Below are 18,556 nucleotides of genomic sequence, written 5' to 3'. Positions count from 1 at the left end.
TTGCTAATTAGCACTAAACACAAAGTACAGTGGAGACCGACTGCAAAGACCTGAGCTTTCATGTTAATTCAGAAACCAAAGAATTTGACAAACTTAATTTTTGATCCACTGCTCAACCATTAATGTCTGTACAAAATTTCATAGCAATCCATTTAGTTGTTGAGATATTTTGTTCTTGAGCTAGGCTGTAATCAGACTTTGCCCAAAAATGCTTCTGGGGGATCAAAAAGTTTGGGACTTAGTTCCTACATAAATGCAGTTGAAATAATTTGCTTATAGTAATAAAGCAGTCTGCTAACACTGCTCACTTTGGGTATTTTCATACATGATAACATATGGAAAAAAACAAACAAACAAAAAAAACAAGATAAAGATGGCCTCCAGCTGGTGCTGCCCCCCTTGAAATCATGTCAGGGAAAAAAGTAATTTTCTCTGGATGAGAAACATAGTCTCCTCGGAGCTTATAGCTGCTAGTCATGCTGCAAGTGATGAACACAGAAAGTAAATGTGCACGGGGGAAAGCACCTGTAGTTGAAGCCGACCTCGTCAAGTGGCTTGATAATGCCTGATTGTGTAATGCCCCCCTTGAGCGGGCCCTCGGTGAGGGGAAAGACAGCAGGATTGGCAGCAAGTCTAGGAGAGGACAATTTCAAAGATTTCATGGGCTGGTTTGAGCGATTTGAAAAGAGAGAGAACATTGTGTTTAAGAAACAGCACAGAGAGAGGCTGCTGAAGCTGGCACGGTAAACAGCACGTAGTAAATAGCAAAGCTGTCCATTTCATTACTTTGTGTTCAAGTTATAAATATACAAATTAGATGGTAATTTGCACAAGTAATGAAAAAAACTGTTATGATAATAATATGCTTATAGTCATCAATTTGACCCAGACAGACATGATTACTATAAGTGGTTTCCACTGTACTATAAGGAGAAATCATAAACACAGTCTATATATCATCACTTCTGGGTTTGAACTCTATTAAACACTGAGGCACAATCAAACTGGAATTCATATGTTTCATCATATTGACAATATTACACAGACGCACATACTTAGTTGAATAAGAAAGGCAGCTCTGTCCCCCCATGCCATATATGTCTACTGTGCTGAAATTTGGGGAACTGTATATAAAAACAAATATAGACCCTATAATAAACTTCAAAGAAAAAAAGCTCTTAGAATAATACATTAAGCTGATTAAAGTGAATCTACTAATCAGTGTTTATAGCATCCTACACCTGAACTATTGTTGTATAGAGTTGTGATGATTTTGAATTCAATTTTGTAGGTTAAGTTATATTGTATATGATTATTTATATAGGGTATTTTGTATATTGTATTGGTTTGTAATATTATATTTATTCTATTTTTGTATAAAGTTGTCATGATTTTGAACTTAATTTTGTAGGCTAAGTTGTATTTGTATAGGATTATTTGTATAGGGTATTTGTATATAGGGACAGGGGTTGAAAATTAGCTGTAGCTATAACTCTATATGCAGCACATCAGGTTCATGCTTTGTAATGAAACTATGTTAACTGCATTGTCCCTATTAAATACAAAGAAACAAAAAAACATTTCCAGACATTGTGTATTTAAAAACATTGGACATATTTTTTTCGAGTTGTGAACAAAAGCCTTTCTGTCTATATTCAATTCTTTAATTCAGAAAAGGTAATTATAATTTATAATTATGATTAGATGTGTTCCAGTTTTGGGAGTCAAACTATGGAGTGGACTCAGTGCTGAGTTGAAATTGTGTTGCCCTCTTAAAAAAGCCTTAAAATGGGAAATGATTACAAATTATAATGAAAAATGATTTAAATGTAAAAGAACTGAGGATTTTAATTTAGAGTATTTAATCAGTAATTTATTATTTCCTTTCTTTTTTATTTTTGATATTCTGGGTTGCCCTTTAGTTGAGCACAGGCAAAAATAAGCCTGGAGCTTCAGCCTATTCCTTTTATGGTTATTGACTGTGAGAAAATTTGGGTGGAATAATCTTCATTTCTCAAGATGTTTGTAAGCAAATTAAAAATGATTATTCATCAGTTTGTTTATTCCCTTTGTAGACTTGCTTTTGGTGTACAAATCTGTCAAAAATGGATAATAAGAAGTGGAATTTTGACATGACAGAAGCAGGTGCCGAAATGGGCAGGAAACAGGAATAGCAGTTATTTATTACCTTGAGTGTCACGTAGTATTTCACATTATTACATTCTCTAAAATAAGTTTACATTCTGTTTGAACAAACCCAAGTAATGGCATCACTACTGACCTTTATGTGAATTAGCTACCTTGAGTAATAGATAGTTGAAATCCTCTTAGTAAGGGGAAGTGTGCACCTCGAGTACCCCTCATATATATATGAGAGGTGCCTCTGTTATAGGCCAATCACAAATCCATCATTGTGTCTGTATCACAGAGCAGTCCTGCCACCCAGAAGAGTTTATTGACATCGCACTACATAATTCCAGGGTATTGAAGTCCGCAGCATTTATCTCTCTGCTGCCATTTGAGGCCACCAACCTGTGAAATTGCTTGGTGGAACCTTAAGAATAAGTATAACTGTTATTGAGTGTTATCTTATTAGGGGCCTATTATATTTTTCTCCAGAATTCACATCGCCATCTCAGAGTTGGTGACTGTGATAGTCAGGATAGACAGCAAAAAGGGAGAGAAAGATTTGTGGAGAGAGGGTAGACTCATGCAGAGCCTTTTAATTTAATGTCTTTCATCTTCAGCCTGAATGACATAACGTGCGTGTGTGCGTTTGTACTTGTACTTGCTATCTAGTGGGGTCCAACGTTTTTAACCAACAAAGTGAGGACATTTTTGGAAAGTGAGGACATTTTGGCCCAGTCCTTACTTTTTTTAAAGCATAATAATAATAAGCGTAAACAATGCCTTACTTTTTTTTAAAGCATTGTTTGAGAGATAAGAACTGGTTTTAAGGTTCAGGTCAGAATTAGACTTAGATCAGAGTTAGGTTTAGGGATTAGGCATTTAGTTGTGATGGAGTCCTCATAAAGATAGAACATGTATGTGTTTGTGTGTTTGTAGGAGTCTTTTTGTAACTCACAGCATGAGTCTGTGTCTCTGTCAGTGAAATATATGTTTCTGAGTGTGTTTGAGTGTCTGTGCCGCTACATGTGTGCATCCGCAAATGCATATGAGCATATGAATCACCATCTGCATATGAGCTTTCAATTTTTGGGGTAATCAGCTTATGTCTACGGAGGGTAGCGGAGCACAGGAGGTGAATATTATTTGCGTGTGCGTCCGTGTGTGTGTGTGTGTGTGCATGTACATTTTAGCATCACTTTTGATGTCAGCTCATGTCTCCGTGGAGCAGCAGAGCCACGGGAGGTAAGAGCCTGCTGAGAGGCTGAAGGCGGGGGACAGCAAAAGAGTCTTAGAGTTTTCTTCATCTGTTTCTCTCCCTCCATCCATCCCTCTCTTCTTTCCCCTCTGCCTCTCCTCATCTGAATCATCACTCTGCGTGCAGAAAGACCTTTAAGAAGTACGTGGAAATTAAAAGTCAAACAGGTGAAATGTAATGGGAGATTGTGTGTGTCGTTGTGTGCGTGCAAACGTATGTGTCTTTCCATATCAGCTTAAGCTCGTTCACATAAAGCAAGCACACAGACACACACACATTGGCCTACACGTAAGCCTCACTCTTAAATGACAGTGAAAATTGTGCCATGGAATTAAATAGGTCAAGAAAGTGAAGTCCACCTTAATCAGCCTTCTGTCTGTCCAACTAATTTCAAAGTCTGCTAAATCGTTTTTTCCTTATCTGTGGCAGAGGTAGGAAGATGGGTTACAGGCCTGTTTCTTTCTGGTCCCCATGTCCCATGCTGTGTTTTTGTCATTCAAGTGAAATAGTCCCATGAAACGTTGGGTATGATTGCATTTAGAGCTGATGTCAGGAAGCTTTTGTTGTGGTCTCTGTTACCTGAAATAAAGTTTGGACTACAGTAAACAGCAAAATTATTGTGTCTGGAGGGAACCATCAGAGTCGGAAAAGTTCATAAAATGTAAAGTGTACTGCTGAATTCATGGTAAATGTGTGCTGATCAACATTTCTAAAATGTTTGAGTATGAAAAGCAACTCCAGCTGCGGTAATTGTGCAGCTTTGTTTGTTTGTTTCTTGGACATATTAATACAATATCAGAATTCTGAGCCTAGCATCCCTACAAATAACACCCATATCAGACAGTTGTGCACCTCCCAGTTAATGCCTATAAAATAAGAGGTTGAGAAGATGGGCATATCTGCACATTGTAATTTTTATTTATTTATTTATTTTTAAATATTTTCCTAACCATAGCCAAGTGTTGTAGCTGTCAAACCTTACCCATACCTTAACCACAGTTTATTTTTACATAATCATGATCCTTTTCTAACCTTTAAAGAGACCTATTATGCTCATTTTCAGGTTTATACTTGTATTTTCAGTTTCTGCTTGAACATGTTAACATACTTTATTGTTTGAAAAACACTTAATTTACCTCATAACATCTGTGCAGGAACACCTGTATTTACCGTCTGGCTGAAATGCTCCGTTGTAGCACCTGTATCTTTACAGGTACTGCTCTCGTAAGTCAGAGCTCCTGGATCATCTTGCCATCTCTGCATTGTCATTACAGTTGGTAAATGACTGTAACAGAGAAGAGCAGCACATTATGCTGCGAAAAATCACCAATAAAAGGGTTTTAAATACAACAGGACATGTTTCAGCAGGAATATGATTCATTATCGGGGATAAATTTACAAAATCTGCAACAAACTTTACACGTTTGCCTGAGGTTATTGTGCTTCTACATGCAGCAGTGTACTTGTAATTTATTATGCTGATCTGTTCTGTACAACATCTATTGCACGTCTGTCCGTCCTGGAAGAGGGATCCCTCTTCAGTTGCTCTTCCTGAGGTTTCTACCATGTTTTTCCCCCGTTAAAGGGTTTTTTGGGGAGTTTTTCCTTATCCACTGTGAGGGTCCAAAGGACAGATGTTGTATGCTGTAAAGCCCTGTGAGGCAAATTGTGATTTGTGATATTGGGCTTTATAAATAAAATTGATTGATTGATTGACTTGTAGCCAGGGAATGATTGCGCATAGCGGCAATTTCTCCAATTAAAAGGTAAACAATTAACTGTTCTTAACCAAAGTCCTCACAATCAGACATGTTCCAGCAGCAATACGATTTGAAATCAGGGAGAAATCAACATCGGTAACCAAGACAACATGTTTTCCTGACGTTAGCATGTAGCTACATGTAGCAGTGTAGGCAGCCTAATGTAAAGTATTGCAGTAGCGTGCCTGAAGCAGACGACCATTTTAAGAAATCTGTCATGATTTGACATAATCCTGCAGCAAAAGTAAAAACAGAAAACAAAATGGTCTGAAACCTGACATTTTTGCTTTCTGGGATTACAGGGATATTACATGTTTTACCAAGACAATTAAACTGTACCTCATTCAAATCAAGGCAGTAAAGGATATTGCTTTTGATACAAAAATAGATATTCTGTTAATACAGCATTACTCATTTGTATATTACCTTACCATCCATCATGGAAGGATAACCTATTTGTCATAATGTTGGGTTTTTTTGCTACTGTAAGTTGATATAACTTCCTATAGAGGACAGAGCTTTCACCAAGTTTAAGTTTTTCAAACCCTGAATTTAAATGCCCTCCCCTGCCCCTTCTACACTGCCTCTTCAAGACGGGAGTTTCACACCAGTATTCCACCTCGCCATTCTGTATAAAAGGTATATCACAGAAAGGGGGGGCAGAGTTGTCTCGCCTTTAAGACGGCATCAACAGCACTGATAAATGCTTGAATAAACAGGACAGCCTACAGGCTAGGATCATGGGCGGCAGGAGTGTGACATTTTGTTGACGTGTTATGTGTGTGATCTACCACAGCAGTTAGCAGTTAGCAGCTAGCTCAAAGAAGAAGAACAGCAGCAGCCTGAAATGTCCGTAAATTGGTGCAGGTGCTCCTTATCTTTACGTAACAGAGATAATAAATGATTGTTGTTCTCAAGTTATGCTATTGTTATTGTTTATAAAACGCTGCCAACACATATGTTATGTCACGTTAGAGGCCAATGCTGTTGTGTTACATGTTACACTGGTCATGCATCTTTTGATTCCACAATGCCGGGATGCTGTCTAAAATCACATACTGGATACAGTATAAAGAAGGGACTCTGCATCTTTATAGCACAACCTCTGTCTGTCCCCTCTCTCTCTCTCACACACACACACACACACACACACACACATACTCACACCCACACCCTTGTACTGTTTTACAAGTCTGTAACACGAGCCACTTTAAAAAAGCTTTTGTAATGAGGAACATTTTTTGCGGGTAAGGAAAAGGAGACATCACAAACTCTGTCGGAGATGGAAATGTGTCTGTATGATCACTGATCCCTCTGAGTGTAGTAGCCTGGAGAAACGCTGAAACTTAAGGAACTTGTCATTCGCACGGAGAACAAACTCTGATTCTAACTAAAGCTAGAACTGTGGAAGATGAAGCCATGGGGAGTTGTCAGAGATATTTCTGCAATAGGAGAGGGTCTGTGTTTTTTGCTTTTTACTCCCTCTTTTGCTCCCTCATTCTACAGTAGGCCTTTCTTTCCTTCTCCTTCCTCATTATCTCCTTCTTAACCTACATTATCCTTTTCATTCTCTCCTTCATTTGGACAATGTGTTCTTCTGGAATGAAAACATGGGTGTGAAATTAATAAAAAGATTAGCAATATGATCTTAAATTTAACGCTAACCAAAGCTGAGTCTCCCATGCACAGGTATGTTTGGAAGCGAGCACAGAAACTGCTCACAATGGCAGCACACTCTGTTTTTGTCTGACACACGCTGACAAACACACAGCCATCAGCCTCACCTTGCTCACTTGAATTATAGCTTCTACGTAGGTGAGTTGTTTTTGGAGTGTAAGCATTTACTTTCACACCCCTGTGATGAGCTGTCAGGGGCAGGAACAAGTTCACAGAGCTGGTCCTAGTGATCATAGCACTGCACAAACAATCCATCTGTCTTCTTATTTCAACATGCTGAGAGCACCTTGGACTGTGTGGTTTTTAGGTACGGTCATTAACAAATTAATTGAGTTGAGATCATACTGGGAAATGCTTGAAATGCCCAGTAGACATCACTATCCCTTGAAAATGATGGTCATATTGGATGAAACCTTTTTAATCTTATTTTAACAATGGCAACGGTCTTAAAACCAGAACAAAGAGCTTTAATCGGGAAAGATAAAGACCCAAGAAAGATAAATGAACCTTTGAAAGCATCATTATGAACCGCTGCTGTAACTACACCATGACAAGAGATCCTTAGGCTGCTAAAAGAGCGAAATAAGCTGCGCGAGAGGAGCTTCAGTCAGAGGAATGAGCCACCAGTCCTCAGAAAGAAAAAGTCCTTAATCATGAAGGATTTGTGTATGAATTGAAACAAGTGTCAAACAAATGATTTGTTTGACAGAAACTTGGCTTTCGGGATGCCAGCTTCAATAATAGACGGAATGGAAATGACAGAGGGCTCTTTCTGAACAAGACTGTTTGTAGTGACAGAACTTCAGTCTTTGAACCTATTTGTGACCTAAATGTTTACCATGATTGGCAGAGTCTGAGTTTGACAAGTCCCATAGCGGGTGCAGCTTGTCTAAGCTGATCAAATATAATGAGGGTTTTTTTGTGGTATTATTGTTGTAGAGGGGGATTTGCATATGCACTGTAAAGTAGAGAGGTGGGCAAGCATTCTATTACACTGTGATTTTGAGTTTAAAGATAAAATGATTAGGATTTCAGCCTGGGGTAAACACTCCTTGAACAGCCACTTTGCCAGAACAAGAAGTTGTCTGTCTGTTTACAGTGCAGCTAAACAAACTCACATCGCTTTCATAAAGAAGTCAGTCACTAACTGGCCTGCTGATCTCATTTTATTCTGCACAGAGTGTGAGTAATGTTTCCACTCAGCAGCAGGGCGCAGTGTACAGCCCAGTTCAGACCAAAGATTTGCGACGAGTCAAAACTGTTTTAGAACGTTTGAGAGAAAAGTTGCAGTGGTGTGAAATAGCTACTCTGAGCTCGACTCAAGCCGGCAGATGGTGTCACCTGCATCTCAGCTGGTCAAATTGCTGGGGGCTTGTTTTAGAACGCAAAGCAGGTCACCTGTTTCAACAGCCAATCAGCTTGTAGTGGAGTCCGCTGGTCATGGCTGAATGACCGCAGATGGCTTCACTTGCTGCGGCAGGTGCACCGTCCCCGACGAGCCCTCTGTTTTGTCCTCACATTGTGCCGGTATCAGATGGTGGGTCACTGCTGCTGCTGCTCGTTGTATGTGCTGATGTCCCCCCACACACATTCTCACTAACTAATTAATCGGTGCTGGTTATTTATATTATTGTGGCGTAATTGTTATGAATACAGTCCACCTGATGCTCCTTTTATTTGTTTTTCGCCGTGTCATTACTCCTACAAATGCAACTGTAGCCAATATCTCTCTGTCACTATCCTCATTCATATTTAAAGAAGCTACAAATTATATTCAGCCACAAAATAAGCCTGAAAAGCTGGAAATCAGAATAGAAGTACAGAGAGTTGTTGCATAGAGATGATACACCGTCTCATCTTGTTGCACTGGTGTGAACTGGCAGGTTTTTAGAACGTTGCAGAACGGCACGTTGCAAGTAGTTGCCCGTTTCCATGTCTGAACTAGGCGTAAGGTGTTGGTCACCTTGCTGAGATGTTGGAGGTGATTTAATTCAATTCAATTCAATTTTATTTATAAAGCCCAATATCACGAATAACAATTTGCCTCAGAGGGCTTTACAGCATACGACATCCCTCTGTCCTTTAATAAAAACCTTCAGGATTATAACTAAGATTCATTATCTCAAACCTTTTCCATTCCTCAGTGAAAAAAACAAATCATTCACTAAAACTGAATAGCCTTGATAGCATCACTTCTTTTTGGTTATTATTCCTTAATGAACTACACTCTTTCAATTTTGGGTGTTGTGAAAAAATAATTAAATTTGAAAGAAGTGTCAACATGAATGATAATAACAATCGTATGAATGTATAAGTCATCTATGGTCAAGGTTAGGTGATTTTGGAGGCTTCAGATTCCATCACTGTCTGCATGCAAGCATGTGGGGAGGCTGTAGAGTGTCTGAAGTGTAAGATGCTTTATGAAGACTTTATAGATGTTCAGGCGTCAGTGGTAAAGAGATTGGACCAATGGTTAAACAACATTGTTCTGATATTTTTGAGGTGGCGTAATTACAGGTGCTTCTGTATGAGATGGGAGATATACTGTGGTTCCCAACTGGTCCAGCCACAGGGTCCAGATTTCTCCTTCGGGTGCTTTCACACCTGCCCTGTTTGGTTTGGTTCAGTCAAACTCAAGTTCATTTGCCCCCTAAGTGTGCTTCGTTTGGGCAGGTGTGAACACAGCAATCGCACGCGATGTGCACAAAAGCAACCAGACCAAGACCTTCTTGAAGAGGTGGTCTCGGTCTGGTTACAAACGAACTCTGGTGCGGTTCATTTGTGGTGAGAACGTGTTCCGACCTCGATCTGAACCAACTGCAGTCACATGACACATTGTTTGGGTTAAACATGAGCATGTTACAGTCCTGGAGGATTATTAATGTGCACCTCCTCCTGTACTGCCTTAATATGCACATTCAGCACATCCAATGCTTCAAAACATTGTTTTCTAGTTGGAGCCGCGCCTCATTTTCAAACTGTATGGTTTGACTAAAATGAACAATGACAGCAATATAGTCCACGATGAGCAGCGCTAACATCAACCTGCGTAGTTGTCCCTCCATTGTGACATTAGAAAGTGTCACATTTATCTTGCAAGTGTACTCTTCTTCAACGTTTTGTTTACTTCCTGGATTTTTCCCACATGGAAATTCTGACCAATCAAGAGCAGCTTTCTCGTGTAGGCACTCAGAATGGACCCATGTCCTACTTTTGGACCACGACCCATCAGCTGGGAACCACTGCTGTACAAGACTGGATGATTGCTCTGATAACATTAAATACTCTTGTACCAAGAGCTTCTCGGGTCCAATTAGAGTTGTAATTGAAACCTATATATTCAAGTAAGGACAGCTGAGCTTATCAAGTCTATTTTATTATTCAACAAAATGAATATTGACCAAGAATACAAGTTTTTCTACACCAGGTGTGTTCCATTTTATACCAAGCTCAATTTGAGAACATTGGATTTAGACCAGTAGACAGTTATGTCAGAATTTCAGAGATAAAATCATATTGTGTGATACAGAAATATTCTGATCTCATGCTTTTTTTTTTTTCCCAAAGACTGGATTAAAACAGCAAACAGAGAAACAGTGTGGTATCCCTCAAGTAAGAGACAATTAATTTATAAGCTGCAAGACATTGAAAAGTCACAGCTCAGCTGAAGTGCACTCACCTTCAACTCTCTCTACAGACTTTACAGTCCTTGTTGCTTCCTGAAAAAATTCCATTCACAATTTGAACTGAATTTGCCTCTGTCCCAAGTTAATTGCCTCTTCCATGCAAATTGCTGCATAAATGAGAAACACAGGTGGTTTGACAGATGGACAGTTTTGTTTTGGTCCCGATACATGCTAGAATTGCTGTTCTCCTGAGGTTGCCGCGCACCAATTTGTTGTCTATTTTATTTCAGTCTCTCAGTATGTTTTCCTGTCAGACTCTGAGACGAATAACTTCTGACTGTGCTTTTGGAATTCAGTCGATACGTGTGGGACACCTTGCCTTGTAGTATTAAAACAAGTCCTCAGGTCCATCTATGACAATCAATATGTGAATCAATATCCATGTTTGTGCTCCTTTTTTGATCGAGGTACAGTCTCGTCTCATTTGATGCAGGACATGACACTTGAAAAGAGGTCAAGATTGTCGATAAAAATCCAGCTGTCCGATACATGGAGTGCACCCTAGCGTGATATGCCACCAGGATGACCTTGAACACCCAAAACAATGCATATGTTTCAAAGTTGTGACTCTGTCTTGTTAACTTTAGATTTTTGTGAATAAAAAAGGAGGCTCCGTCAATACAGTGCTTTGTACATTTTTAACCAATTTCTCGCAGGCTGTAAGCAGGTTGTAGCGGTAAGACGAGGCAGCACTCTCTCAAGGCCAAGAGCTTTGATTAAATGACCTAGAGCAGCCTGCAACGGCCAAATCGCTTCTTGTATTTAGACAAAGTGCTTTAGTGGGGAAAGAGATGGTGAGTGCAGTGTGTAGAAGCAGGGGGGAGAGACAAAGACTGACAGGCGGAGAGAAAAGAAAAGGAATGAGAGGGTTGACGGGAGAAGGAGTGGAGATTTAGAAGAAGAGGGGGGTTGACGAAGTTAGCATGGTGTCTGAGTGGTTTTCTGTTTATTCTTGTCCTGTCGCTGACGGAAAAGAAATACCTCGAGAGATGTTAAGTGCGATGAGAGGAAGGGAGAAAGTTAAATACGGAAGGAAACGGAAAAGCTGATGAGTTGGTCCTGAAAGCTGATGCCATAATCTCTTCGAATGCGCATTGTACTCTCAACTTATTATCAGTATGTGTGAGCAGCAGGAGCACCTAACCATGAAATACGAAAACTGATGGAGTCACATAAGATATGCAAACTGCATTTTTTTGTTTTCATGCAGGTCGGTCCCGGTGGCAAACATTGTGTAGTTGACCTTTATGCTTTTGTGCTTTCATACAATTCAGAGCTATCTCTCCATCCTGCTCGTCTCCTGCCTGTATCCTGCTCCTTTTTTCCTTCTTTTGTGTTCAGTGCCCCCTTTCCCACATTTTTTACCTTTCTTGTCTGCTCTCTGTCTTCATGTTCATCTCTGATGTGTCACCCTCAGACTCTTCTCTTGTCTCCTCCCACAGACTTTACCTCTCTTACCCTTTTCTGCTTTAATTTTCCTTTTCTTCTCCACTTGTTTCTTGTCCATCATCATTTTTTCTCCCCTCACTTTGCCCAGCTCGCCTCTCTTGTCTCCACTTTTACTTTGTTCCTCTGTCAAGTCTCCTGTCCACTTCTTTCATCAGCCACTTTTTCTCTCTTCTCCTTTCTTATCCTCCCACACGTCCGTCTTCTTCTTCTCCTTACCCCCTCTTCTTTTTGTATGTAATATATTCCCTCTCCCCTTCTTCTCTCAGAGTGAGGACCTTCCCTAAGGATTCAGCCTTACTGGGCAGGGACACTGTTCGGGCCCTGATGTACTACGCCCTGAAGGTCTGGAGCGACATCGCGCCTCTGAACTTCCACGAGGTGGCCGGCAGTGATGCAGACATTCAAATCGACTTCACTAAGGCCGACCACAATGATGGATACCCCTTTGATGGGCCAGGGGGCACCGTGGCACACGCGTTTTTCCCTGGTGAGAGGTTCACAGCTGGGGATACACACTTTGATGATGACGAGGCCTGGACCTTCAGATCACCAGGTGATGAAACTTGCAATCTGCTTTATTAAACCACACTGTCTATGTCTTTGTACAAATGTGTAACATCCTCTTAGTGCCAGCAGCACATAAGACTATTTTCCAGCTATGTTTATATCCTCTCAAAGAGAATTTGCTATGTCATTACTTAATGCCTACGAGTTTGTCTGGGACAGGGACTATTTCAACAGTTTTATTATTTATCATCCATTACAGCTGTTTCAACGATTTCTCCATGACTCCAAGCTAACTGCTTCAAATATTTATCCACTACTCTTACACATATTTCAGCTTCTTTGCTCGCTTGTCCAGCCCAGTCACCAGAAGAAATGTTGACATTGTACATTTCTGCAAACCAGCGATACATCTGTACCTTTCATATGTATCAGAGTAGTTCTTGAACATATGATAACATCTGATTACATGTAAATGAGCTGACTTTGTCATTAGGAGGTGGAGGGGATGGCGGTTGATAGTTTAACAGCTGGGCAAGATGGCTGCCAAGTTGTAGTCCACTGTCCAAAACCAACAAACAACAACACCAGTTGTATTTTAGTGAGCCGTCGCCACCGGATGTGGCTCTTTTAAGCCAAAACATGATCTTTTCCTGACCATAACCAAGTGGTTTTTGTGCCTGAGCATAACCACAAATCAACCACAGCATTGTTTGAACATATCTGCTACATAATAACATACAAATGTTACATATCCCTGTTTTGTAGAAACATACAATGCCAACATATAAGGCCTTTGCACACTGAGTCCATATTTTTCATCCAAAATTGTTGAATTGCATGTCTACAAATAAATACAACCTCACGTTGTGTCAATCACATTCCCAAACTTTTGTCCATCATAAGAATTTTTAACCTGGAAATCCAGATGCCCTGCCCACAGCAAATTCGAATTTGCACTGCACGGGGATCTGGCCCTGACGAGCAGAGCCTGTTGAATCGCCTATCGGACCAATCAGATCAGTCTATCTGACAGAGGCGGGCTCTGGGCAGACGTGACATGATGAAGACAGCGCTGAGCCGTAGGAGTCAAAAAGTAAACAGCCAAGATGGCAGCTGCCGGAGGACCACGTCCATTCAATTTAGCTGTGGAAGAAACACTAAGCCAACTACACTTATCTTTTTCCTTGAGAGAGGAACAGAAGACTGCCCTAGAAGCCATCGCTTCCAGGAAGGACGTTTTTGCCGTTTTGCCGATGGGATACGGCAAAACTATACTATATAAGTTAGCCCCACTGTTCGGCAAACAAATGGGGCTTCGTGCAATGAATACGTCACCTTGTTTTTTGCTCTGATTGGCTATCGTGCTATCCAATTGCATGCAGCGGCATTTAATATGCCTCAGTTAGTGCCGCCCCTTGGGTAGGAAGGGTGTATCGGTGAGGGCCAGACTCAAAAGCTTTCTACATTTGAGTCTGGATTTCCAGGCTAAAGAATTTTCGAAACAGGTTCAATTTTCGTCATTTTTCGCATCCGTCAGAGTCTTTAGAGACGTTTGACCAAGAATCAGTGAAGAAAATGTGGTGGCAACAAGACAGAGGACCTGGGCACACAGGAATATTTTATAACTCAGATAACTACTTTCAACAGGTTAGATAGTAATATTCAGGTGGATGATGATGAAGAGGAGGAGGATGTGGACTGCACACAGAATGTGGAGGACAGATTGGGAGGACAGCTCCACCCCTTCATGCAGCTGTGGTGCCAAATGAATGACAGGGTGAGAGAGAGGTGACAGCCAGATAAGCAACTCCAGTGGAGAGAGGCAAAAGAGGAAATGTGTCTTTTCACTTTGTTGTTGCAATTTTTTTGCAATGAATACAATAATAAAACACATCAGAATCAGCGTGCAAGGTTTGTGTGGGTAAGGATTTTTTTCAAACGGATTAAAAAAAAAAAACATCTGAAAAAAACTGACTCAGTGTACAAAGGCTTTTATTCTGGTGATGGCGTTGCAGCTGACATGTTGATAGGCAGCTCATTGCTTATTGTAAAGTTCAACATCACACCAATTATGATATGATCCTGTTTGGCTGTTTATTTTCTGCCTTAACCCAAATAAATGTAGTTGAGGCACTAGAATAAATTAATTGAGCTTTCCATATACCCCCTGGCAACTGCAGAAGTCCCCCTGGGGTACCCCTGGTTAGGAATCACCACTGTAGGTGATGTTGTAGTACAGCCCTTAATTGCTCGCTCCAACTTTGTGATTCAACTAATTGGAACGTTGTGTACATGCTGACATCCCAAAATGTCTACAAACTAATGAATGTTGTTGGTAGCGAGGTCTCAGCACTGCACTGAGTGAGTCAGACATTGTTTTTGAAAAGTTTCTGCCAAGTCATGCTAAAATGCTTAATGAATTAGTGGATGGACGGAAAATTAATCCTCAACAAAATAGCTGATAAATCGCTTAAGCTCCTGAATCAGAAATGCCCAAACTTGCCTGGTTCCAGTTTCTTAAATGGGAGGATTTGCTGCTTTCTCTGAGTTATTTTATTATTAAAGTAAATATCTTTGTGTTTTTGGACTGTGGGTCTGACATGAGAGATTTGAAGACTCACCACACAGATGAAATTCTGTTATCCTGTTGTATTGAGGTCAAGGCAGAAGTGTCTGAAAAAATCTAAATTATATGCATGGCTGGATATCATATTTTAGCTCTTACCAGCCATAACAACATCGCAACGGCTGGTATGGTTCTCACCTTGGAAGTGTTTGTGTGTGTGTGTGTGTGTGTGTGTGTGTGTGTGTGTGTGTGTGTGTGTGTGTGTCATCATAACAAAATGGGGTCCTGGTGACACTTACCATGGTGGGAAGTACCACAGATGCCAGTTTAAATACTCTGCCAGGTGTTTATGTCTTTCTGTCTGCAAACAGATTTTTGTCAACGCATTAACGTGTCAGACATACAAGATGCAGTCATGAAAGTGTTCAGGTGTGTAGTTGAGATCACAATGAAGGCAGAGTTTCGAAGATGTGTGTGGTTCGAGCAAGGGTGCTGGAAGTACAGGGGTAGAAAGGGCCTGTCCCAGTACCCCCCTTGATCCTACACCAACATTTGCGCGTTCCTGCGAGGGGTAGTGGTGTCCCAATTCCTAGGGAAAGATTTCAACCCCCACCCCTCATTGCTTCATTTTGAGAGCCAAGGGGTAGGGCCAAGGGCTAAGGGGTAGTGGACAAGGGGGGGTATTGGGATTGGGCCAAAGTAGGGAAGGGGCAATCTGCTCCCGTTCTTTACACCCATGGCTGACATTCCCTTCAAGTCACGAATTGCTGGAGGGCTGGATTTTGGATGCTTTAATTTTGGTGATCTGACACTGCAAGTCAGTATCAAGATGGCTTTCTAACCTGAGCCAGTTTAATTATTATCCACTGTATTCCGTCATGATTAAGTCTGTTATTACAGTCATCGACCCACAGGCTGTGTTTGACAAATTCCAGTGAAACGCATTTATCCCGTGTGTTTTTGCTCTGAGCCGTGTGGGCTAATAGATTGCTTTATGCAATGTTATCCTGAATGATCTGGCCAAATTACTTTCATCAAACAGTTTTGAAAGAGCTTGATTACCCGCTGAGGGAGATCTGCAAGTTTGAAATGAGGGCAGGATGACAGCGGCTCTAAATGGAATTCAATCAGCTCTGCCAATCAAACACAGACGAGCTTATATTAGAAATATCCGTTATTCTTTGACAGCTCCGGAAGACACAACACAGTGCATCGCCATGGTGTTTTGGCTTTAGAATGTGACCCCCACACATTCACAGATTCATAGTTCACTCACACAATATCTGTTGTCTCTGCAGACATCATTATTCACTCGCCTCCTCTTTGCACTGTCTGTGTCCTTGTTATCTTCTGAATAATTGTGAATTCTAGACTCTTTGCTATGTGTGTGTGTGTGTGTGTGTGTGTGTGTGTGTGTGTGTGTGAAAACTCTAGTGCAAGTGAAATTATTGGTGGCACAGAGGGACCATTTTTTAAATAATGTGACCAAATTGTCACTTTCTCTAAACCTTGGCGGTCTTGTCACTTCGCATCACCCTCATTTCTCCCCGCTGTCCTTTGCTTTTTTTTTTTTTTTTTTTTTTTTTTTGAAGGGAGGGAGACAGAGAGGTGGCGAGCAGGAAAGGGCAGGGGAGCATTATAAGTCCACTCATCCGGATGAAATGAGCGGATGGAGTGATCTAGTCTGAATGCATCGTCAGGCAGAGGCTGTCTCGGTGCGGTCACACGAATGACAGCATAAATCATTAACTCTCCTTTTCTGTGACTTGCTTTCTTTAGTCTTCCTTTCATCTGGATGACTGAACTTAAAATGCCCTTCCTCTCTCCTCTGCTCAGTACTTCCATTCATCCTTCCTTTTTGAGCGATGGATGGACAGCAGAGGAGAGCGAGGAAGGTGATAAGAAGGGAGGTAGAGATGACGTGAGGAATATTTTGGCTAAAACATCTTTCACAAGTTTCCAAACCAAGTCGATAAAGCAAGTCAAGCATGAACGTTCACATTAATATGACAAAACAATCCAGACTCAAGGTCCACTGAAGTGTCACTGAATGAGGGAGACTTGCTCAGCTTTGGTACTTTCTAGGTCTAAGAAGCAGTGGTGTTGTAGAGGGTGTATGCAGACATATACAGAGTATATAAACTTCTTTTTCTGGTCGTCTATAGTATCCCCACCTATCAGCCAAAAGGTGGGTAGAATCACTTTCTTCTCATTTACCTACCCATCTACGGAGTACTACACCAACGTCATCAGCTGTAACTACACCACTGCTTCAAGTCTAAATCTTTCTGACCTAGTAACACATTTAATTACACTGCAACAAAAGCTTTGAAATTATGCAGTGACACTAATGTGAGGATTATAGATTATGTGAAGTTCAAAACCAACACTCGCACTTCCCTAAATTACCAACACATCCTCACTCCCTACTCATCAATACCAACGCTAGGTCAGTGTCCAAAATGTGACGCACTAGATACCCTCCTGCATCACTTTCGGATGTTCAGGGATGGCTTGTCAATCCACACTTGTTCTCTGAGCCATAATACAGTTTTGTTTTGTTTATTTTATTCTTATCTAAACACAAGGTAGATATAAATATACACATGCAGCTGTTAAACTGAGCACAGGGTGGAGCATTCATGTGTGAAGTGCATATAGGTAAGCTCCAGGTAGTGGAAATCAGGTGTGTGGAACGGGAAGCAAACAGTTTTTGACTGTGTAATGTAATTGTGTCGTGAAAGCATGAAGTATCGGTGTGGAAGACTGAATTTGCTGAATGGAGTAATGATTAAAAATAGATAACACGCACTGGACAGTGGTTTATTGTTAGTACAGAACACATGTCCGGAACAAGTTCACCCGTTCACCCCTTAGTGGCTTGTTTAGACATTTTGTTTTGTTAAAAGTCACTGCACTTTTCAAAGGCATTGGCTCTTTAAAAACAAGCTAGATTTTCAGTTCCTGCTCGTTTAATGCATGTAGTCTTTTTCAAAATAAACTTAGAACATTGGTAGAACACTTTGTTTTCATGTTTATTTCTTTAGGTTTAGGCAACAAAAGGTTTGGGTTTAGAAAAAGACATCATGGTTTGGCTTAAAATAAGTACGTTTGTTACCAATGTGGGCGGCACAGTGGTGTGGTGGTTAGCACTGTCACCTCGCACTGTCACCTGGTTCAATCCCGGGTGCGGGAGCCCTTCTGTGTGGAGTTTGCATGTTCTCCCCGTGTCAGCGTGGGTTTTCTCCAGGTACTTCGGCTGCCTCCCACAGTCCAAAGACATGCAGGTTAATTGATGACTTTAAATTGTCCATAGGTGTGAATGTGAGTGAATGGTTGTCTGTCTCTATGTGTCAGCCCTGTGATAGTCTGGTGACCTGTCCAGGGTGTACCCCGTCTCTCGCCCAATGTCAGCGGTGATAGGCTCCAGCCCCCCCGCGACCCTCAAGAGGATAAGTGGTTAGAAGATGGATGGATGGATGGATGTTACCAATGTAATGTAACGTCACATGACGTGCATCACTAG

At 41.0% G+C, this 18,556-nt stretch overlaps 1 protein-coding gene across 1 annotated transcript in view; it reads left to right on the top strand.

Annotated features, from left to right (window-relative positions):
- LOC125906158 (matrix metalloproteinase-17-like) overlaps nucleotides 1-18,556 on the top strand; it is a 122,399-nt gene that overhangs the window by 55,042 nt on the left and 48,801 nt on the right. Inside the window, exon 4 of the mRNA XM_049604607.1 lies at nucleotides 12,224-12,510. Within this exon, the coding sequence (XP_049460564.1) occupies nucleotides 12,224-12,510 (287 nt within the window). The remainder of the gene's footprint in view (nucleotides 1-12,223; nucleotides 12,511-18,556) is intronic.

The sequence above is a fragment of the Epinephelus fuscoguttatus genome, linkage group LG18 (genome assembly GCF_011397635.1).
Source record: "Epinephelus fuscoguttatus linkage group LG18, E.fuscoguttatus.final_Chr_v1".
NCBI lineage: Eukaryota > Metazoa > Chordata > Actinopteri > Perciformes > Serranidae > Epinephelus > Epinephelus fuscoguttatus.
This window is presented reverse-complemented; position numbering and strand designations above follow the sequence as displayed.